The 23545-nt window shown below is 54.4% G+C and overlaps 1 protein-coding gene across 6 annotated transcripts in view; it reads left to right on the top strand.

Annotated features, from left to right (window-relative positions):
- SLC39A11 (solute carrier family 39 member 11) overlaps positions 1-23545 on the top strand; it is a 282444-nt gene that overhangs the window by 187226 nt on the left and 71673 nt on the right. For 5 of the 6 annotated variants that reach the window (XM_075562156.1, XM_075562157.1, XM_075562155.1 and 2 more), the window contains exon 6: positions 5720-5884. In XM_075562156.1, coding sequence (XP_075418271.1) covers positions 5720-5884 — 165 coding nt within the window. Of the gene's footprint in view, positions 1-5719; positions 5885-16798; positions 17037-23545 lie in introns of those variants that run through there. The other variant, XM_075562159.1, reaches the window with a different exon arrangement.

Genomic DNA, 23545 nt, shown 5'->3' with positions numbered 1-23545 from the left:
ATTGTGATCTATTCTCCCATTCTCCCCTCCACCTTCCCCTTCCCCTCCTGGTATCACCACTCTCATTATAGGTCCTATGGGGGTCATCTGTCCTGGATTCCTTGTGTTTCCAGGTCTTATCTGTAACCACTGTACATCCTCGGGTCTAGCTGGATCTGTAAGGTAGAATTGGGATCATGATAGTGGAGGGGGGAGGAAGCATTAAAGAGCTAGAGGAAAGTTGTATGCTTCATTGGTGCTATACTGCACGCTGACTGGCTCATCTCTTCCTTGTGACCCTTCTGTAAGGGGATGTCCAGTTGTCTACAGATAGGCTTTGAGTCTCCACTTTGCACTCCCCATCATTCACAATGATAAGATTTTTTTGTTCTGGGTCTTTGATGCCTGATCCCATCGACACCTCCTGATCACACAGGCTGTGTGCTTCTTCCATGTGGGCTTTGTTGTTTCTCCTCTTCACCTTTAAAGGAGAACTAGCCAGGACTGAATGGCGTGATGGGAGCCTGGGGCCTCTGCTGGGGGTGGGGGTACGGGTAGGGTATTAAGTGGAATTTAATTAGATCATTCGATGGCCTTTGATGCACAGTTCAACTTCCGGGAACAGTGTCTGGGCTTTGGACGGTCCTTACCATGCAAAGGATTCACAGTCGTGCTCATGAGATCCAACAATAAAAGAAAGGAATGCTGGTGGCAGAGGGGGTTATGGGGACTGCTGACCACAAAGTCGGCCGTTTGAAACCACCAGCCACTCTGGGGAGTGGGGAACCAGATGAGGCTTTCTACTCCCATAAGGGCTTACCGTGTAGGGGATTCTCAGGGGCAGCTCTACTCTGTCCTATAGGGTCACTGAGTCAGGATTGACTCACTGGCTTCTCATTGTGGGTTACAGGTTGGGCTGCTAATCACAAGGTCAGCAATTCGAGCCCACCAGCCGCTCTGCCGGAGAAGGATGAGGCTGTCTGCTCCCATGCAGATGTTCCTCTGGGGCTGTCCTGTGGGTCAGATGAGATCGCATTTTCATTCGCTGTTTTGTAACCGGTTCGGCAAAAAGGCACGATCGTTCTAAGCCTGCGGTTCTCAACCTTCCTCATGCCGCGGCCCTTTCATACAGTTCCTCGTGTGGTGGTGACCCCCCCAACCATAAAATTATTTTCATTGCTACTTCATCACTGTCATTTTGCTACTGTGATGAATCATCGGGTGACCCCTGTGAAAGGGTGGGTTGAGAGCCGCTGTTTGAGGCCCTTGAAGAGGCATGCATTGCCAAGATGAGGATTCACCTCTGTCTCGGAGGAGACCTGATCACTTGTTCATTTGAGCCGCCGTATTCATGGGTGGTCTGAGAGTTCGTCACTGGCCGCTTAGACTGGCTCTGCTCCAGGGACTGTGGACCATCGGGGCCCCCACTGCAAGGGGACTCTGGGAGATGCTGGGTCCTAGAGTCTTGGAAGAGTTGAAAAGAATATCAGAACTGCCTATCTAGTCTGCTGTGTGGGGTGTGGGGAGGACCCTAAATCTCCTTGACCACATTTTCAAAGGCATTCCCCATCTCGGGGGGCGGGGGGGGTGTATTGACCCAGGGGAGGGCTAGGTAAGGCTCCCTGAGGTCCCCAGACCGGTGTCAGTACTTGCTCTGTGTGGTGTGGTGTGCTGGGGTGAAAATCAGGGCAGAGGCTGCCCGAGAAGCCGAGCCATCAAACAAGGACCCCTGCACAGTGAACCTTGGGCCTGTCCGCTCTGCCCGTGTGATAGTCATTCTCCACCGGCACATGCCGTGGGGGCCCGGGAAAGACACAGCCTGATGCCCTTGGCAATCCTTCGTAGGAATCCTCAGGGGCCCCTGCTCTGACTATATTAACTTTAGAAGGTGAACCGCTTCGAAGTCACTTCCTCTGCACCCCTGCTCTTGAGAGCACCGGAGCCCTGAGTTCTGCACGCGGTGTTGATTTTACAGCACCGGTCCTCACGGCGACTTCACCCTCTGGAAGAGTGGGCGGGAGGTGTGAAAAAACTCCATTTTCAGGGAGATCTGAGTTGTCAGGTCTGCCTGAGAGAGAGGACCATGACAGCTACCAGGTCCCCCCTGAGCTTGGGCGTCCTTGGCACCACAAGTGCTGGTTCAGCAGCGCCCTCTGCACAGAGTGGCCTCCGGGAGACACCCAGTCACCATGGGTTGCCTGTGTGACCTGGAGCCTTGAGCATTCACCTCTCTGTTCTTCACGCCCCTGATGGGAGGGGTAATCCCCACCTGGTGGGGCTCAGCAGCGGCGGGGAGGGGGGTGTGACTGAGAAACCCTATAGCTGGGGGTTCTTGCTGAGCCTCACCCTGTCTGCTCTGCATTCCCCAATTGTCCTTCCCTGTCCCTTCTCCACCCCCTGCTCTAAAAGCGTCCACCCCTTGCCTTCGGGCCTTGTTCATCCTGAGGCCCCTTCGCCCTACTCTTAGCTTAGCAATCACCTCCACTCCCAGCTCTCCCACGTACCCTCACCCCAGCTGACTTTTCCTTCATGGTATTTGATGGCTCCACTGGCCTGACCTTGGGAGGCGGGGGTGAGGGGGCGGTGCGGGGGGGCGGGATCCTGAGTGGTGCAAATAGCACATGCCATTGCTAACCAGAAAGACATTGGGGTCCACAGAGGTACGGGGGAAGAGGCTGGCCATCTGCTCCAGAGACGGCCCTGTGGAGCAAACCCATGGACAGGGGGTTGCCCTGAGTTGGTTCACTCGGTCTTGTTTATTTCCATCGAACCAAGCAGCATCTTGGCTAGGGATGCCTCCTCCTCCTGCTCCTCCTCCTCCTGCTCCTCCTTCTCCTCCTCCTCCTGCTGCTTCTCCTCCTTCTTCCTCTCTCTTCTTCCCTCTTCCTCCTGCTCCTCCTCTTCCCGCCTCCTGCTCCTCCTCCTCCTCTTCCCTTTTCCCTCCTCCCTCCTCCCTCCTCCTCCCTCCTCCCTCCTCCTCCTCCTCCATGCGGCTCTGGAGCAATTTACTTGTTGGACTAATCGTCCTCATTGCAAGCTCGTTAGCGGCAGTGATCAAAGCGATGGCTTGTTTACCTCTGATGTACCTCACAAGTACATCAGCCTCTCTCGCCCACCTGATTCCCACCAGGCATGGCACCTGCATCTTTCGTCACACATGGAAACCCCCGTCCCCCCAAAGGCAGGGCCTTCATCTCTGCCTCGCTCAGAAGCACCCACCTCCCCATGCCTCACGATGCTTCCAATCATGCTCAACACCCAGCAGGGTTTGGGGAATAAGCCTGCCACCCCTGGTCCTACCTGCCTTTACTCCACAGATGCTGAGTGTGCGGGACAATGGTGAGGCAGGCGCGGGTGCAGGCGTGGGCAGTGCTCAGGTTGCTGTGGTTGGAGCCGACTACATGACCCCTAAGAAGAGTCACTGTCCAGAAAGCCCCCGGGGGGCAGTTCCACTCTGCCATGCAGGCTCACTTGGTGTTGGGATCCACACCGTGGCTGGGAGTTTGAGTTTTTCTACATCACCAAGCATGACACCCTTCTCCGGGAACTCGTGTCTCCGGATAACGTGTCCGCAGTACGTGAGACCCAGGTGCACCATCTGCATTGTTTTAAAGAGCCGTCCTTGCTCCGGGACAGATATTTTCCTTCTTGGGTGGGCTGTGGTAGAGCCAGCCCTCTCACCAGCTCTGTAATTCAAGAGCATGAAAGTACTAATTGTGTCTTGGCCCATCTTGGCTGCCCTGAAGTGGCGTGGTCTTCATGACTGGGATCTTCAAGGTGTGCAGTTCAAAACTACCAGCTGCTCCTCGGGGGAAACACATGAGACTTTCTTCTCCCGACAAGAGTTCCAGTCTCGGAAATCCACGGGGCCAGTTCTGCCCTGTCCTACAGGGTCGCTGTGAGTTGGCATTGACTCGACGGCAGTGAGTTTGGTTTGAGTTGGTCCAGATCAGAGTTAGTCCTGGTAGACTAGAGAAACACATTCATAAACACGCCTATGTGCATAAGAAGGAGCTTTATATAAATAGCAACTGAATATTGAGAAAACATCCCAGCCCAGTCCAGATCAAGTCCACATGTCCCATATGAGCCCATATGTCTGATACCAATCTATAAATTCCTCTTTAGACTCACGAAACACATGCAATGACACAGAATGCAGGAAGATCACTGGCCAGTGGGTGGAAAGTCTTGTGGGTCCAGTGGCAGTAGAGGCATCTCAACGCCAGCATGGGTCTCCACATGGCTCCTTCAGCTCCAGGGCTTGAATGTAGGTCCGTGTGTCTTGTCAGCAAGCATGTCTGACAGGGAGTAAGTGTGTGTCCCGCCTCCAGTGAAGTATTGATCTCCCTAGCACCTCCAAATGAGGTCATGAAGCTGTCACCTGATTGACAGGCTAAACTCCACCCCTTCTCTCTTAAGTCTCAAATTGACAACAGATGGTGTAACTACCACAAGATCTACAACCTACACCTAGGTCACCAAGTCCTTCCACCCACCATTCCCCTCCATGGGGGAGAGAGACGGAACCGCTGAGCCTGGGAGCTGGATTGGTTCTCCAGGAGCCCATATGGCCTGATGAGTCCAGGGGGTCAATTTCAAGTTAAGTCTCTGGCACACAGAAGCAGGAAAAGTGGTAACAGTGACAGCATCCCTTCCAGGCACGCTCCTCCTCGCCACACAGCTGTTAACGTCCGTCCATGACGTTGTGAGTCAGGAGAAGGGACACCGATTGCTTAGTGGCTTGTTTAATGTGGTTGCTGTTGCTTTTTGTGGTTATGCGGACTGACCCAGTGGCTGTACTAGTGGTTTCAAATCTAAGAACCGTTGTGAGATGGGCAGGACCAGTGGTGTTTCCTTCTGTTGTACATCTGGTTGCTGTGAGTCGGAACTGATTGGGTGGCACCTGCCAACAACTTTAGTTGCGATTGCTGGATCCGACTCCTGGGATCCCACGTGCTGTAGACTGAACCATGACTGGCCCTGCATCGTGGTCAGCACCGCTGTTGCTGCCGCTGTGCATTGTGGAGATTGAGGAGCTTAGCCTTCAGCTTTGGGGTTCAGTTTTGTCAGGCTGTCAGAGGAATGGAACCAGGCATGCAGGTTCTAGAATCTTTCCCCCCAAGTACTACTCAGTGTTGCTTGTCCCAGGAGCTCTGATGGCGCTATTGGACAAGCGTTAGACTGCCAACCATAAGGTCCATGGTTCAAACCCACCAGTCGCTCCAACGGAGAAAGCCGAGGCTGTCCTTTCTCTAAAAGATTTTGTGGTCTAGGAAGTGCTATAGAGGGTCAGAATCAACTCAGTGGCAGGGGTTTGGGGGTGAGTATTACTCCGACACACGTAGGCATTGCTGCTCCTGCTGCTATTGCTTTGAGGCCCAGTTGGATCTGTCTGCCAGACCTGCGCATCTTCCTCCCCGTTGCTGTATTTGGACCCTGGTGTCGGTCCATCCCAGTGAGGGTCTTCCTCCTTTTCACTGACCGTCCATGTTCCCAAACATGATGTCCGTCCGCAGGCCCCGCACCTCTCCCTTTTGACTGTGTCCATGCGTTCTCTTTGACGCAGGTTGGCTGCGTGAATGAACGAGTGAGGGAATGGACAGGCAGAAGGTCTGACCTGCAGGAAGGAGATCGGCAGGACATTCTTGGTCCCACAAGCTTCCCCTGCTGCTTCCCCACAGATGTACACCACCCACCCTTTTCTGAACACCTTCTCTCCATCTCTTCCTCTCTGCAGACAAGAGTGAGAATGGCGAGGCATACCAGAGGAGGCGGGCGGGCGGCCTCTCAGAAGACCCTGTGCCCGCCGGGCCCTCCCGAGGGAGCCCTGGGCAGCCCGCAGGTGGCAGCTGGAGGAGAATCACACTGCTCATCCTGGCCATCACCATCCACAACGTGCCAGGTGAGTTCCTGCCCGGAGGTGCTGCTGTCTGCTTGGTGATAAGCTCCTGCCCGAAAAGGGGGTGATAGGCCAAATACACTTGGGAGCCTATATTCTAGAACCCGTGTGTTGAAACATCTGGGTCTGGCTACCTTAAACCATTTCCTCTCCTTTCTTAGCTCTTGCTTTACGTGGTTGATACAAAGTTGGTTGGAGCACCGACTCCTGGCTTTTACATTTGTTGTGGAGCAGGCCTCTTATAGCCACAGGCTGCCTCTGGCTCTGCATCATCTTCTGTTCAGATACTGGATTCCCTGCCTGGGGACAGTGGTGAGGGCCCCACCTGCTCCCTTCTCCTGCAGTCGGTCCTCCCTCAGATACAGCCCGACAGTCCTCCCCTCCTTAGCCTTTCTGGCGACCCTGTTTGATGACGGAGGTCTGAATGTGATTGGAGAACAAGGGCCTGTCTCCGTGTTGTGTTGCCAGCAGACTGTTTTCTTTAGAGTCATGAGAAAGCACATGTTAGCGTGGAGAAGACATGGGCATCGTTTGAAAAATCACAGGGACTTGAGAAATTGGTCACGTTTTAAAAATATTATTTACATGATTTAAAAGAGTATTTAAACTTGGACTGGCCTTGAGGCACGGGTGCAGCGCCTCAAGTGTATTCCAAATGTAAGTAATGATTTACCTGTAGCTTGTGTCTATCCTGTGTAGTCTCCAGGAGTGCTGGGACACTGTGGGCTGGCTGTTGAGCTGCTAGCTGCAAGGTCAGGTTCAAGGTTCAACACCCCCCTCCACACACACACACAGTGGGAGAGAGATGAGGCCGTCTGTTCCCATCAGGGTTTAGTCTTGCAAACCCTGTATCTGGTTGGTCTGTGTTGGGATCCACTCGATGGCCATGGGCTCAGACTTTGTTTTTCAGGGGACGCATCCATCAGACATAAAACCAGAAGCAACAACTGCAGTGCCATCGAGCGGATCCTGACCCATAGTGCCCCTAGGGAGCATAGATTCCCGGACTTAGGTAGCCTCCTGCCCTTTTTCAGTTAAAAAAAAAAGGTTTATGCAGCATCCCCCTGGCAATTAAAAACGTTTGTGCTCTAGCCAGTCATCCAGGATGAAGTGTAGATATCTACTTTTGCAGGGTGCCCCCCCTGCCCTGAATCAGTCCAGCCCCCCCCCCCACCAGGGGGCAGTTTTGGGAAACTTAGATAGAGAGGGTTCCCGAGGCTATAAATCTCTAGGGGAGCACGGGAGCAGACAGGCTCATCTTTCTCTGGGAGAGTGGCTGGTGGGATTGAACTGCAGGCCTTCCTGTTAGCAGCCCAAGGCTTACCTGACAGCACCACCAGAGTCCCACATAACGTGGACGGATGTTTGGAGAGGAGCCCTGGTGGGTGGCAGTTATGTGCTAGATGGCTAGCAGCAAGACCAGCCGTTGCAAACACCAGCCCCTCCTTGGGAGAAAGACGGGGCTTTCTCCTCCTGTAAAGAGTGACCATCTCAGAACCCCACAGGGGCAGTTCTCCCCTGCACTAGACCAGCAGTGCTCAACCTGTGGGCCGTGACCCCCTCGGGGGTCGAACAATCCTTTCATCACTGGGGTCGCCCAATTAATCACAGTAGCAAAATGACAGCGATGAAGTAGCAACGAAAATAATGTGATGGTTGGGGGGTCACCACAACATGAGGAACTGTACGAAAGGGTCGCGGCACTAGGAAGGTTGAGGGTCGCCATGAGTCAGAATCGACTCGATGGCAGTGAGGTTTTCTTGTATATATTATATTTTGTACATTTCATGTGCAGTAGATATAATTCTGTTTGTTACTATGGTGACGCGTCTGCTGCTTGTTTGTCTACATCTTATGTGTATTTATATACATAGCACAGGTTGCCGTTTTCACCACTTTTATGCGACCAGGTCAGTGACATGGTTAGAGTTACCATGCCGCACTACCATCACTAACCACACTAGCCACTTCCAAAAGACACCCATCACCCCAAATAGAAGTTCACTGCCCAGTAGGCACTAACCCCGCCTCCAGCCCCCCGGGGGCCTCGAGCCTCCTTTCTGCCTCTCTGCATTTGCCTGTCCTGGATCACACAGAAGGTGTGCTCTGGGCTCTGACCGCCTCACTCGGCACCACATGTCCAAGCTCCTTCATGGCAGACACTGGGTGGGTCAGGAAGCAAGTGCTTTATGTCCCCTCGTGGCTTCCTGATATCCTGCCACGCGTGGCTGTCCACCCGTGGACACGTGGGTGGTCCTGGCTTGTCAGAGTAACCAACCTCTGACAACCGAGGGGGTTGTAGGCACAATTGGACAGCATAATATATAATGATCACAGTAAAGTCATAGAAGATGGGAGAGAAGATAAAATAAAGGAGTCAGGCACATTTTATAGCAGCATGCTCACCCCCAGGATGGCCATGATCTCAGCAGCCAAGGCCACCCAGAGAAAGAATCTATTTCTAACCAAGGCTTATATACCCTTAGGGGGCAAGCAAGGCCCCCTGATTACAGGTAAGCACATGGTAACAGGAAAGGGCTGTCCAATAGCCATATGTGCAACAGGAAGGGGACGAGATAGGGGTATGCCCAAATAGGAAGGGGAGGGACTAGGGGTACACATGTGACAAGATGGGCAGACCCTAGATTCAAGATGGCAGCCTAACTTTGGTCGTCCTTGAGTTGGCTTGACCTTGTCTCTGGGCTCTTCTCCAGAGAAACAATCCACTATCCTTATCAGCAGGGAGTGGGCCCCACCTGTGGTGGGACAGGCAACAGGGTATGATTGCTCTAGATGCTGATACCCTCAGGGAGATATAGCCTCTAAGCAGCTTGCTTCTGAGTGTGCAGTCACATACGGCGTGTTGCAAGCAGCATCCTAGGTTTGGCATATATTTGGGGGACAACCTGGGGAAAACCTTTGTGTATCACACACTGGCTGTTGTCAACGATGCTGCCACAAACAGCTGTGTGGACCCCACGTTTTTCAGGCAGCCTCGGGGTGCCCCCAGACCACAAAGGCTATGAGTGTGCCCACTCTGAAAGACTCTCCAGGACCCTCAAAGAGTACAGAGCCCCCAAGTCAGCAACAGGGCACCGAAAGCTAGGTTGAACAAGCGGCTTAAACGTCAGCACAAGAATGCTGCTGGCTGGCAAGGGGCTGGTTCCCGTGATGGAGAAGAGGCCTCTGCAGGCATGATGCGGCGAACCTACCTGCCAGTGTCCCAGGTGTGCCACACTTGACCCCCCAGCCCCCAGCCACAGCCCTGGCCTTGGCCCGTGTATGCACCTGCAGGTGGGCAGGGCATTGCTGTGCCCCTTGGGAAACCATGCTGTTGGCAGCGTTGAGGCCCAGGCGGTGGCCTTTTGAGCATCCCTCTCCAGCCCAAGTACTTTCCCTGCGGCATTATGTGAACTCAAGGGCTATAAGCCACCCACGGGGCTCCCCGGGCCACAGGAAAACAGGCTCCCTATTGTGTTCTTGAGTGGAATTAATAATCCACCAGCCCTTGAGAAGAGGAGGTCAAGGTCTCAACGAGGCTTTGTGCATAAGGAGGGCGGATTCAGAGCTCCAGAGGACTGTAGAGGGTCTCCATTAGACACGTCCCCTCTGGAACATGCCGGGGCTACTCTCTGAAGGACCGTCCACAGGGGTTTCCTTGACATCAACCAAGCCAGCCACAACTTCCTGGGTGATACCTCATGCTGAATTGCCATCGTCGGCCCTGCCGAGGGAAGCTCTGGCAAGAGGGCCCAGGCTGGGCTATCTCTGGGGAATCCCACGTCTCAATCCACTCAGTGGGCGGAACATACTTGTGAGCCTGGGATGGCCCGCATGCTTTGTTAGCCAACTGTCTGTGCCCTGTCTCTCAGAAAGCCGGGGACCCTGGGAACTTGCTGCCCCTCATTCTCTTTCTACGTGGCCTAAAGGGGTCACTTGACATGTCGAGGTCTTTCTTGACAGCCTGCAGTGTCTCATAAAAGTCCCCTAGGAAGATAGGCTGCAGACTGGGGGTGGAGCTGGTTCAGTGGCTTGTCGCCGTGAGCCGTGACACTAAGAGCCGGGGCCCACACAAAGGCCCACGCCTCCAGGACAGCACGGCCTGTGGTTTCCATGGGTTGACTCATGTCTCCTGACAGTTCCTAAGAGACCACACAGCTAGCGAGGCGCTCCAGGAACTCCTAATCAGAAGTGATTTGTTTCAGGGGAGAAAACACAAATCCATACACTGGAAAAGATGGGTAGCATTTCATTTGGCCTGGTGATGGGATTAAGACCAGTTTTCACCTCCATGTGGATGGGAGGTGGTTTCTTTGCAGTTGTTTCCCTCTGACTGTAAGTCTTTGACGTCATCATTCCGTTTGCCTAGGAACCATGCTGTTTGTCCGTCTCTGTTGGGCCATCTTGTTGGGTTCCTGGGAAAGGCCACCTGCGGGGCGGGGCTGGAGGGGGGGTGACTCTGCTAGCATTGGTCTTCCAAGTACTCTGCTGTGGCCTCCAAGTTCCACCCTGGCAGCTTGGCGAGGGCAGCACTGAGAACCGGACCAGAGCCATGGCCGCTGTGAAGATGGATATATTGACGCTTCCTCTCCTGGGACAAGAGCTGGGTAGAAAATCCATTGTTAGCTGGGGACCCTTCTGGGACAAGCATGGAGGCCCAGCTTCTGTTCCCTGTGACTCAGCTTCCAGACAAGGAGGGGGTGCTCTCAGCACCCCCAGGCTCAGCCAACAAGCAAGCTTCGTACACCAGCAAGCCGCCCATCATGGGTGACCATAAGCTACGGTAATGCCTCCGGCCAGAGCCATTCTCCAGAGACGCTAGTACGTGTTCGTGGGAGTTTTGCATCCCTGCTTTGCATTTTCGAAACCAACTTCTCAGTGAAGCTCAAAGCTCAAGCCCCAGCCAATGGCAGGGCTGGCCCCGATTTCTTGCCTCCAGTTCTCCTCTGGCCCCATGGGCTCCTGCGTCCATCACAAAGGGTCTCAAAGCTGGCACAGGAACCTGATGTTGAGCGTGCCACCGTGGGCTTGTGTTGAGCATCTGTGGGCCTGTGGTGGGTTGGTGTGATAAGCACTCAGGATGGAGGGATATGGGTCCACAAGGAGGCTTGGGCTGGGACACCTGGACTGGAAGTTGTTGCCAAACACAGAGCCTGCTTCTGGGGTGCTTCCAGACCCACGTGGAACAAGCACCCATAAAGTGCCTGCAGACCTACTGCCTCTACTGCTAAGTGCCCTTGTTTTCTGGTACGTCTAGGCCTTACCTTCGGGGGTCATCAATCCTGGGACCACCCAAGGGTGCTACCATGGAGAGATGGGACAACACAAGCTTTGGAGTCAGGATGACTGGGGCTGAGTGATGGCAGGGTAAGCTCCTAGGAATCTCAGTTTCCCATCTGTAAAATGGAGCCCAGGGCCACTATGCCATCTGCGTTAGTCCAGGTAGACCAGCTAAACAAATCCATAGACACTCATGTGTATAAGAAAGAGCTTTATATTCAAGAGCAGCGGAATATTGAGAAAACATCCCAGCCCAGTCCAGATCAAGTCCATTAAGTCTGAGCTCAATCTATAAAGTCCTCTTCAGACTCGCAAAACACATGCAATGATGCCAAAGGCGGGAAGATCACGGGCCAGTGGGTGGGAAGCCTTGTGGATCCAATGGCGTTGTAATCATCTCAGTGCTGGCAGGGGTCTCCACATGGCTTCTCTGGCTCCAGCGTTCTGCCTCCATCAGCCTCTCTCCATATGTCATCTCCACAGGGATGTCTTGCAGGGAGTGAACAGAAAGAAAGAGAGACTGGGGCTCTCAAATGCAGGAGTTCCCAGAATCCTCAGGAGAAGGCCATGCCCACACAGAGGCCTCACTGGCTATGATCTGATTGACAGGCCAGACTCCACCCCTTCACACTGAATCCTCAAATTGTCCTTAGAGTATGTAACAACCCCAGCATTCGCTATTAAATGTGGGCTGTGGTTCGGTGCTGTCCAGTCGGTTCTGACTCAACGTGACCCCGTGAACTGCGGGTTGAAACACTGCCCCGTTCTGCACACACTGTCTTCACCACACTGGAGCCCCGTTGTTGCAGCCCCTGTGTGTCAACCCCTCTTGTCACGGGCTCTCCCCTTTGCCCCTGCCCCTGCCCTTTATCAAGCATGATGCCCTTCTCCAGGGACTGGTCTCTTTAGATCACGTGTCCAGCATGTGGGAGGTGAGGTCTCATCATCCTCGCTTTACGGGAGCCTTGTGGTTGGACGGGTTCCCAGACAGGTCTGTCCCTTTTCCTGGCGTCCACGGCGTGTGGAGTGCCCTGCGCTGATGCTCTGAATGGACACCTGCACAAGTCACCTTTGAACTGCGCACCTCCGTGGTCACTTGGGCTTTTGCTTTCCCCCCTAGACAGATTTGCTCATCCTTCTGGTCTCTGGTCAGTGCCGTGTACTTCACCATTCTTATCAGCACCCTGACTCCAGCGCCTCCATTCCTGCGCGGTCTTCCTTATTCACTGCCCGCCTTGCCCGACAGCACTGGCCACAGGCCTGGCCGTTCACTGTGTGATCTATGGCGGGGAGCAGGCCATGGTACCTGAGAGGGCCCTGGGGAGTCTGCTGGCAAGTGATTGAGGCGGTTCAAAACCACCAGCGGCTCCGTGGAAGGGAGAGCCGGCAGTCCTTGGAACCCCTGAGGGTCACTGGTCTTCTGCCCCTCAGGGCCCCGAGAGCCCGCGTTGGCTCGATGGCGATGGGCTGGTTGATATGAGGGCACTGATGGGTGAGTGGAAGAATTCTTGTCTTTAGTGCAAGAGATCCAGGTTTGACTCCTGGCCCGGGCACCTCAGGTGCAGTGGAGGCCCGTGCATGCATGGCTTGGGTCCCAAACAGGATTTTGCCAAAGCTTGCAGATGAAGACAGATTAGGAGGATTGGACTGGGGCTCTCCTTCAGGAAGCCAGCCAGTCAAAACTGCATGGATCCTGAGGCTGCACTGATCAAAGCTCAGCCCTGGGCGGGGCTGGCACAGGGCCCGCTGGTATTTCCATGCAGCCCCGGGAGTGGAAGGCTGCCTGGGATGACAGCTCACAACAGCAACAACACTGTGACCGAGACACCAAACCCACTACCACCAGGTCGCTTCCAGTCGGAGACACCTCCTTCTATAGGCTGTCTGCGGGTGCCCATCTTTACGGGAGCAGGCAGCCTCATCTTTCTCCCGAGGAGCGTCTGGTAGATTCGAACCACTGGTCGTGCAGGTCCCAGCACAACTCGTTACTCATTCAGCTGCCAGGGCCCCTTAGGACACACCACGACCCGAAACCTCCGCATCCCCTCCCACCTCTACCTCTTCCCACGTCCTAGCGCTCTCCTTCTCACTTGATTCCCGCCTGGGTTTTTTGATCATCAAAGACCACCCGGCTCGGTAGCCCTTGGCTGGGAATAGCTCCTCTCCTTTCAATTCCCTCTCCAGCAGGTTACATCTGAAGACGTTTCTCATTTACTCCAGGAGTTTGGAAACACTGTAATGTTCTCCTTTAATTATCTCTGCCTCCGAGGGAAGCTGACATTATAATTAGCACAGCCTCCTGTACTTGGTGACATTCTGCTCAGTGCACCGCGTCCCTCCTGGCTGTGTACCGGAGCCGAAGCTGCCAGCACGTGCCCCAATTACGCGGTCGGGGCTGAGCCTGGGAAATGGCAGGAAGTCCCCAAGGCCGGAGTCGTAACTCCGGGAGCCCTGCACGAACCCAGACGAAAAGTGACAGGGCGCTTTGCCATTCGCTGTCCCCCTCCTGCCACCGACTCACTCACCTCGCCGGCTACCCCAGGCGTCCGGGCCTTCACACCAAGCCAGCCACCACCACATCCCCCCAGTGGAGTCTGCCCTCAGTGGGAAAGCCGGGCTCGGCTTGGCAGCGCCTCTCCCACCCATTTGGAGGAAGAGAAGGGAAGTCAGAGCCTTTGCATACTTGCCCCGATTAGGACTGGAAGCTTCCAGTGCCTTAGTGACCAGGTAGCTATTAGCCAAGGACACAGCGTGAGTGTGGCTTTTCAGAACTGGGGGGCACTCTCGGGGTGTAGCAGGTTATGAACCATGAGGTCAGGAGTTTAGACCCACCGGCTTCTCTGCGGGACAGAGATACAGCAATCCGTTTACAGCCTCAGGAAGGGCGAGGAACAGATCTAGCCCATCCCGGGGCGGGCTCTCCGAGTCGGAAGCAACTCAGTGGCAGTGACTGGGTGTCGTAACAAAAACACACTGCCATTGAGCCCAGTCCAACTCACGGTGGCCCCAATCGGTGAGGGTAGAACTACCCCTGTGGTTTCTGAGGATGTCACTCTTTATGGGAGTAGAAAGTTGCTTCTAAGGAGCGGTTGGTGGTTTTGAACTGCTGACTTTGCGGTTAGCAGCGCAACCCAACCACGACGCCCCCAGGACTCCCTACAGTGTCACAGCAGAATGAAAGGGTTGGACATAATGTGGGAAGGGCCAGAGTGCAGCCTGCGGCTCAAAGTGCTTGCTTCGATGTCCACCTGCTTGCTGGACGCAGGGTTGCCACCGACCATCCATGCATAGAAAATACATAATATCTGCAAAGCACAAAGAAATGAGCGCCGCACGCTGTTCTAAAAACACGTAGGCACCTTTGCTAAGGAGGTGGCCCATTCAGCACCCAGCTCACCTGTTGCCCAGTCTCCCTCCCCCACTTCTGCCTTCAGGAAGTCCCACGGGCCGATGGGTCTAATCCATTGATAACATGTGCCTTGCGAGGCCGAAAAGCCTCACCTCATATCTATTCATAGATGCTAATTTCAGTGCATGTTAATTATGTATTTAATAAGGCCCTGTTTATTCTATTTTGTCTCCATTCCCCCCGGTAGCTGTTAGGGTATGGAGTTGAAAATCCAGTTAACTGTGTTCTGCAAATAGCAATTAACCCAAGATTAAGCCTGAAATCGGAATTCGGGGGTTCTTCTCCTTCCTCGGCCTGCACTGCAGGGCGGGACCTGGCCCCTGACCCCCCTCTGCCACCCTCTGTTCTTTATGTCTCTTCTGGGTGGCTGGCCACTGGCAGCCATGGCACCCCACTTAGCACCAATGTGTCAGCGCTTGACTTACACATCTTAGCTGCCTGTGGCGCCATCTTCCCGTTGACATGGCGACCAGGCGGAAACCCAGGGGATGAGTTCAGCTTGCGGCTGGGGAAAGAAAAGCAGCAGAGAGGTGGTTCTTGGTAGCGAGTTAGAGGGGACGGCCTGCACGTCCAGCCCGTGGAGAGAGGCCCTGGCTGGACCCGAGCGCCCACTAGCACGAAGATTTCCCTGCCATTTCTAACTGTAGGCTTGCCTCCGCTGGCTTGGCTCCCAAGTGAATGAACTGGCCCTTAGCCTGTGTTTTCTGGAGTGACCTGACCTCAGGGGTGGTGCCTGCTCCTCCTCGGGGGTGTGGCCAGAGCGGGTGACTTTGCGCCTGCGCGGGCGGGGCAGGCCCTTCAGTATCTATTCTATTGGGACTGCCCAGCCGTTTGCTCTCATTTCCTTTTTGTCTCTGATCAAGTCCCCCAAACGTGTCTCGCTGCACAAGGTACTTTGCATATTTCTTCCTCTGCCTCCTCCTTAGTTTTAAGGAGCTTTATTTAAAATGAGCACACACCTGATGTCTGGCTCTGGTGGCATTGTGGATAGCGCATTGAGCTGCTAACAGCAGAGTCAGCCGTTCGAGCCCACCAGCTGCTCCTAGAGAAAGCTGAGGCTTTCTACTCCCGTAAAGAGTTACAATCTTCTAAACCCAGAGGGGCAGGTCTACCCTGTCCTGTAGGGTCACTACGAGTAGCAATCAACTTGGTGGCAGCTGGTCTGGTTTGGGAGTTACATTCAAGACCAATTAATCTCCCTGCACCAATTATTCTTGTTCTTGGTGATCAAGCGAGTTACCCTCTTAGCTGCTAACAGGAAGGTTGGAGATCAGTGTCCCAAATGTGCCTGAGTAAATGCCTGGAAGTCCACTCCTGAAGGAAGTGGCCGTGGAAAGCACTCTGGGGCACGTGTCTGCACCAACTCCTAGGGGACGGCCGTGAGCCAGAACTCAAGCAGTAGCCCTCCTGAAGCAGCGAATCTCCACAGCCCATCCAAATAGCCGTATAGCGGCCTGAAGCTTCACCCTCAGCTTTGTAGCCCATTAAATAGGTCCTCAGCTTCAAGCTTGTTGTAAATGGAGCTCAGATGAGGCCTGGGAACTTGATCTGGAGAGCAGCCATCAGCAGAGAAATCTCAAATCTGTAGATCTGCGCTGCTGATGGACTCCGGGGATTTTAATTAGGAGCTAGCTCCAAGCCGGCAGAGACTCGAAGCTGGGAGACACCCTTTGAGTGACAGCAGTTTAGAGGAGGCAAATGCCTCACCGCCGAGCTCACTCTGCGGGAGAGGGAGAATAAGGAGAAATTGCCATCTTGTTGGGAAAGAGCCGGCTCCGACCCTATGTCAGGCCACAGCTGCGGGTGGTGCTTCCCGATTGCAGGGAGCAAGCCGAGAGCCCCCGGCCGTCTCCCCGCACCCCTGTCTCACCGCCCCCCTTCCTCCTGAGCAGGTGAGCTGAGGATACAGCTGGGCACAGGCCAGAGCAGGCCCGGGAAGAGCAGGTCCTGGGTAAATAGCAGTTCTGCTGATTATGGGATGCGGCAGAGTGAAACGCGTCTTGCCAGCGCCTGCTGCTTCCAGATTCCATTTCCGTCAGCGTGCCCAGCTTGGCACCCGTCAGCCCCCTTCTCTGGCTGTGATTAAAGTTCAGCACCGTCATTGCTTGTTTTTTGTTTGTTAGTTAGTTCATTTCGTCCGTTCTCAAATTCCTCCCGGCGCGGAAGATGCTAGAGAAGAGATTGGGGGCACTCACGCTGATGGAACACTCCCCGCCTCCTGTCTACAGGTGCCAAAGGAGATCTTCCTGAATATCAGTACAGCAAGACGCAGCCCCTCACCTGCTTTTCATCAGGTGCCTCTTTCGGGACACCGCTTTTTGTCTGCAAGGGTGCTGCCAGCCGGCAGGCATGCTTTCCTCCCTGCACCCACCCTGTCCTGGAAGCCCCTCCTCATTTTCACACTGCAGGGGCCATGGGCAGTCCATGGGGTTAAGTTAAGGTGACCAGATTTTAACATTGGTAAAGCCGGACACCATTGATAAAACTCATATCCTGGCAACATAGCCACATGGCAGCCGAAAACCGCATACCCTAGCTTGTCGTGCATTCTTTCCAAAAATCGGGACTTTTAAAACGCCACCGGACGTGGGAAAAAATTGATAACAATTGGGACTGCCCTGCCAAAAGCAGGGCGTCTGGTCTCCTTTGGTTAAGTGCTTGATGACTTGTGTCAACAGATGGGTGATGCCCACATACCCAGAAGCACCATAGGAGCAAGGCCTGGTGATCTGCTCCAGGCAGGTCACCACCCTAGAAGACCCTAGGTGGCCACGGTCCACTCTGCAGTGCACAGGTTGAGTCAGAACTGAACCCACGCACTCCTCTTTCCACTTTGGAGTGCTCCACCCTCACCAAGGGACACACAGGGCTAAATGGTTGACCACTGGGCAAAAGGTGGATGGTTCAAACCCACCCTGAGTGGCCTCGGAGGAAAGGCCTGGCGATATGCATCCCCACGTCCCCAGTCCTGAACCCCTATATGGCGCAGTTGGGCTCCACACTCAGGGCCCCCAGGAGTGGGAAGAAACCCCCCTGCTGCGGCAGGGGGTGTGGGAGAAGCCAGGCGGTATCCTGAGACCCCTCAGCGCCGCAGTGTGGCGTCATCGCAGTGGGGGGGGGGTGAGGGTCTGCAGCTGGGGGTCAGTGCTCCAGCTGGAGGTAGGAGACCAGCATCAAGTCAGCTCCAACTCACAACGACCCGAAACAGAGAGGCTGTCCGTCTTCACGCGAGGATGCTCAGGGGCCATGCACTGTCCCCTCCTCCCCATGGCCCTCTCAGAAAAGTGCCAGTTACTCTGCCTTGGGCTGCTGACCACCGGTTCTGCTGTTACAACCCACCAGCCGATCCATGGGAGGAAAATGAGACTGTCTCTTCCTACCAAGATGTGCAGCCTCAGAAACCCTGTACCCCACACCCACCCCAAATCCCTTCTGACTCACGGCGACCCTACAGGACAAGATACAGTGGCCCCTGGGGGGTCCGAGACTGTCACTCTTTATGGGAGTAGAAACCTTTCTCCCAAGAAGCGGCTGGCGGCTTTGAACTGCTGACATTGCAGTTAGCAGCCCAATGCGTAACCACTATGCCTCCAGGCTCCTCTAGAGGGCCTCTGTGAGCCAGCATCACCTTAGCACAGCAGGTCATTGGGGGCTCCATTGCGGGGGGAGGGGGGGTTATTTCCCAGTAAAGCGCTCCCCCTGGTGAGGATGGCCCAGGACCAGGCGATGTTCCCCTTGGTGGTGCATTCAGTTCGCTCTGAGTCCGCTGGCCAACGGGCCCCTAACAGCCATGCGGAAGAGTGGCCCTGTTGCTTAGAGACAGGTGACAGTGCCTTGAGTGAAGATGGGGTTGTCAAGGAAACCAAGCCACACTTTCCTTTGCTGTTTCTTGAGGTCACTGGACTGACGCGTGGGGGGTTTTCGCTCTGGCAGCTGGGAGGAAAGAACTGGTCTTCCGTTCTCTCTGTGTGCCTCTTTTAACACACAGCCGAGCTGGAGCCCAAGTCAAGAAGCAGGACTCTCCTATCTGTGGGCACCTTCCCATGTCGTCAGAAACAGCCGTGTTGGTCTGGGTTTTATTGCTCAGACCTGTTGCTCCCTGGCCCCACATGAAGGTTCTCGAATACAGGAGGGGGAAATGCTGATTGATCCAAGAGACCAGGCTTACGGGTTGGTTAGAGACCGGTGGGACAGCCAAGAAATGACTGAGTCCCCTGTCAGGTCTGGAACAGACCTCCTCCCAGAGTTAAAATCACTAACCCCCAAGCCCGCACGTGTTTTCCTACATACTCAGATGGGCGCAGGTCGCCTGTGCATCCACCCACCTACTGCTCGGTGGTGACGACTGCTGCCGAATCGTCTGTGTTGGAGCGTTTACCAGACATGCTCCTTCCCTCATGTGCACTGCCCTGATCGTGTTGTGCAAGACAAGACGTCACCTGTACGGGGCCTTGCGTTTCCCCTCGCCACAAATGCCATGTGTCTGCTCTCTGAAAGTGGCGGCCTCGATGGGTCTGAACTGCACAGCACTCGTGAGGATGGCTGATTCTCCTCCCGCTCTGCATCGGGTCGCTGTGAGTCAGAGCCGACTGGACAGCGTGTGATCCTCCCACACCGCCTGGTCTCGGGCCATCTTCACAAATGCTGTCATGTTATAGGCACAGTCGATCCACCTCCTCTTTCCCCTGCTCTTCGATGTGACCAAGCCTGGTGTCGTTTTCAGAGTCCCCCCTACAGGGAAGACAAAACAGACATGATGTTTAACCTGCTTTTAAAGATCACGTGATAGGAGTACAAGCAAGTGATTATCCAATTAACCTCTCCGATGGACAGGATGGTGTGGGGCCAGGCGTGGTTTCATCCTGCTGCCGTGCTCCTAGCGGCTCTGGTGGAATAAGTTCATTTTACTGCAGAAGAAGAACTCTGTTCTTTCTATATCCCTCCTGAAGCTTGGGCCTGAGCTGCGGTGTATGAAATCTAATCTCCACTACCAGGAAATCATTATTTAATTGACTGCTTCTCTAAAATCCTTTAAGCACCCTGAGTGTTAGTCTGGGATGACAGCTTTCCCAGCTGTGCTGTTGCCACCTGGGGGACCTTGGGAGCATGTCCTGTGAGCCCATCTCTGTATGTGACCACCTGGAAGTGAGAGGATTTTGCGCCCCCAGCCATGATGGATAGACATGTTGGCCATCTGAGTCACGTTCCCGCCAGCCTGGGACACAGCCTTACCTCCCGTCACGTTCCTTAATCCGCTAGCTCCGTGCTAGTGGATCACCGTTAATGGTTTTCGGAGTGCTGGCACCATCGCTTTCCAAACGTTTTGCTTTTCATTAAGGAAGGGCGTTTGAGTGTACTTCTCCCTGGCTAATTCCCACCCCTCCCCCGCCTGATCTGGCAGAGAGAGGAGGGTGGGAAGAAAGAACTAACGAGAAATAGTTAAGGCATGAAAAATAATAGCAATAATAATACGACTCTCTGATGCCCTCCAATGGTTAAAGTGGGCTAGTCGTTCATGTCTCTGTTGGAACATCCTACGCTCCCCACGAATCAGGATCCCCAAAGTCAAGTCTGCTTTGTGGACCAGCCACGTTGATGTTGTCAACTGCCCACCAGCCCACTGCAGCTCCTGGTGACCCCTGTGTTCGGAGTCGACGTCGACGTGCTCCCCAGAGAATTTTCAAGGCGGAGGCCTCTCGGCAGCATATCTCCTCCCTTTGTTCCAAGGTGTCTCGGGGTGGGTTTGAACTGGCAACCTTGCGTGAGTCCAGTGCCTAACCGTTTGCACCATCCCAGAACTCCACAGAGCACGGTCGTGGAGGCCAAACTCCACTCTCCACCGTCCCTTGTCCTGGGAAGCTTTTCTCGGCACACAGTCGTGGCAGATAGCTGGATTACGGACCTGGGTCTTTGAAGACCCGGGTGTAACGTCCCTAAGGGAATCTTCCCAGCTGAGATCACGGGGCATCCACATACGTGGACACGCTGACACGGTGACTTTTTGCTGGAGTAGAGTTTCAGCAGCCGAGGGTCCCAGTGCAGCCGCACACCCCTTAAGAGAAGCGGGCCCCCTTCTGCTTGTGCGCTGCATGCGGCTTTCTCCCCAGCCACACTCTGGAAAGTGCCATGGCGGACACTAGGCTGAGTGTGATTGACATCTGCCCTTCTCTCTGGGCCATGTTTGTTGGATTCCATGGTGCCACAAATTCCACAGGACGCCCGTGATCTCCATGACCAGTCCCAGGGGCTGGCCCTTGAACATGGCCCACCTTAATTCAGACCCGGCATGATAAAGAACCAGGCCAGTTTATTACGTTAGTCCAGTTCGGTCTACAATTGCGGACAATTAAGCCTCAGCTGCAGAACGGGCCATAAAGCTCTGCTTATTCTAATTAGAGGAAATGGTAACCCACACAAGAGAAATGTCTGGTCTTCGAGTTTAAATGAATTCAGTTTTCCTAGTTTGGAAGTATAAAGGAAGGCCCCACCAGGTGGAGTGGAGAGTAACTTTCTAGGGGAGTCTTTGATAGTAAGCAACAGCCATCAGCTCTGGCTCACCGAGTCACACGAAGTAGTTCTTCAGCAAGCTAAGGGGCATGTCACAGAGTCACAGGAGACGTGGATGGAGAAGAGAGTGAGGCAGCCTGGCATTTGGACTCATGAGCGAGAGCCACTGGGCAGTGACGTCAAAGGAACAGCCTAGCAGAAGGACCGAGTAGCCGCCTTTTTCTTCCCCCGTGTCATTCAGTTCAAGATTCCATGCCAGAAACAAACATCCGATCGGACGAGGCTGAGTCAGAGTGCAGAGGGCAAGCCAAGGGCTGGAAAGGGGCTTCTTCCACAGGGTCATTGGCTCCAGAGGACGGAGGCCGGCCGTTTCTCAAAGAAACATGCACGGGATGCCACCAACCAACCAAAGTAGGGAGGCTGCTGAGTACACAGAAACGAGCCTCACCCCATGGTCATCACTGTCACCTTCAGTGACGGGAGTGGCTTGGTCTCCTACTGACATCAGAACTTCATGCCAGCCTGACAGTCGCTGCCGTGCCAGAGCCCATGGTTCAGCCACTGTGCCAATCCATCTTGTGCAGGGCCTTCCCCAGGTCTGCTGGCCTTCCGCTGTATCATGCAGGACGCCTTCCTCTGGCGATTGGTCCAGTGCTCTTTAAACTGTGTCAGAATTATTTGTGCACGCAGGTGCAGGGCAGGAGTTAGAGAAGCAGATGCGGGTATTCATCTGTTGCGGCGGTCGTCCACCCATGTACCATAAAACGGTGAAGCTCAGCATATTAGAGGGACACTAGCGATGATTTTCATTTGCCTGCCAGGTGTTACTGTAACGCAAGCGGATGGCTTCAACGAACAGGAATTTAGTCCCTCGTCATCTGGGAGGCGAGAATTAGAAATTCTTGGGTACCAGCTCTGGGGGGAAAGTTCTTGTCTCCTTTCAACACTGTGGGTGCAACATTCCTTGGAGAGCTCTGGGTGTGCTGACATGGATCGGCCTCTGGGTCTCGGAGGTTCTCCGCACGGGGACCCTGGATCCAATGGGCATAGCCGCACTGCCTGCTCTTTCGTGGTGGTTCTGGGGCACCACGGATGTCTGCTCAGTTGTTTAATCTGTCCATATCTTAAAAGAGGTAAACTCAGAGTACATCCCGATCCTATGAACTGCGTCCTGCCTCATTAACTTCATCGAATGACCCTTTCACGGGGGTCACCTAAACCATATTTCCCGTGGTCTTAGGAACTGAGACACCACTCCGCTATCCGTCTCCAGGCAGGTCTGCCCACATGCAGATACACCCACATATGAGGTCATCACAACATGAGGAACTGTATTAAAGGGTCATGGCATTAGGAAGGTTGAGAACATCATAAAGTTAGGATTTCCATTACACGCGATAATTGCATCAGATGGTTAGGTTTCTGGAGTGGGTTGTGTACCTGGGTTCTTTGCTGCGCACGCTGAAAGAATTCACGCGGAGGCACGCTGTGGATCCAAGCGGGTTTTGATGAAAGACAGGACAAGTTTCGGGTTTTACCGTCTCAAAGGGCTGCACGCTACTTCTGGAAAGCCTGCCACGGTGCATGGAAGCTGCGCTGGGGTTCACACTGGGCACAAACAACCACGTAGGAAAGAGTACCCACACATGGGGAATGCGGGGCGAGGGGGTGGATCCCGGGAGGCCAGAAGCCCAAGAACCCTAGAGGCTACGAGTATGGGGGCCAAAAGGCTATGGGCCCCAAGTAGGCCTGGAGGGGACTCCTGTGCCCATGAGGGGGAGGGAGACCCTCACCCTCCACCTGCCGCCGACCAGGAGCAGGGTAAAAGAACAAGACGTGAGAGGGCAAGAGGGCAAGAGCCTATGAGCCCAAGTGCATGTGGGCCCTGAGCAGGCCCAGAGCGGGCCCAAGGAGGCACGTCCAGTCAGCCCGCATGTGCCCCCATCCTCTGACCTGCCACAAGACCAGAGCAGGGTAAAAGAGAGCAAGGCCCTCCTACAGCCAGGAGATGTCAAACCTCTGGCTGGGGAGTCATGGTTGATGGTATTGGTTGACCCCATTGGCTGAGTTGGGCTTACCTGGGTGATGTACCTAAGGTGACAGAATCCAAGATATTGGTTTTAGCTGGGCCTAGGGACCTTGTGTCTGTGCATGCTCCGTTTGGAGTCTCCATAGGTGTTCAATGGTTGCCCCATTTCTTTCCAACCTCCTTTATGGGGGCCTTTGCAGGTATGGGAGGGACCACCCCGCCTCCCCCGAAATCTAGCTACCTGACACGATCACCAAATGGAAGATAATTACATAAAACTGAGAACCATGACCTAGCTCAGCGGACATGTGTTTTGGAGGGACACAATTCAATCCCCAGTGTGACCCTAGAATGCCCACTTGATAGCTCAAGAGACTGATGACCCCACCGGCAGAGAAAGGCTCAGAGGCAGGTCTCTTGTCTGTAGTACCACGCCACT

The sequence above is a fragment of the Tenrec ecaudatus genome, chromosome 10, assembly GCF_050624435.1.
Source record: "Tenrec ecaudatus isolate mTenEca1 chromosome 10, mTenEca1.hap1, whole genome shotgun sequence".
Lineage (NCBI taxonomy): Eukaryota > Metazoa > Chordata > Mammalia > Afrosoricida > Tenrecidae > Tenrec > Tenrec ecaudatus.
The sequence above is the reverse complement of the archived record's forward strand: the minus strand, read 5'-3'. Positions and strand labels throughout refer to the sequence as shown.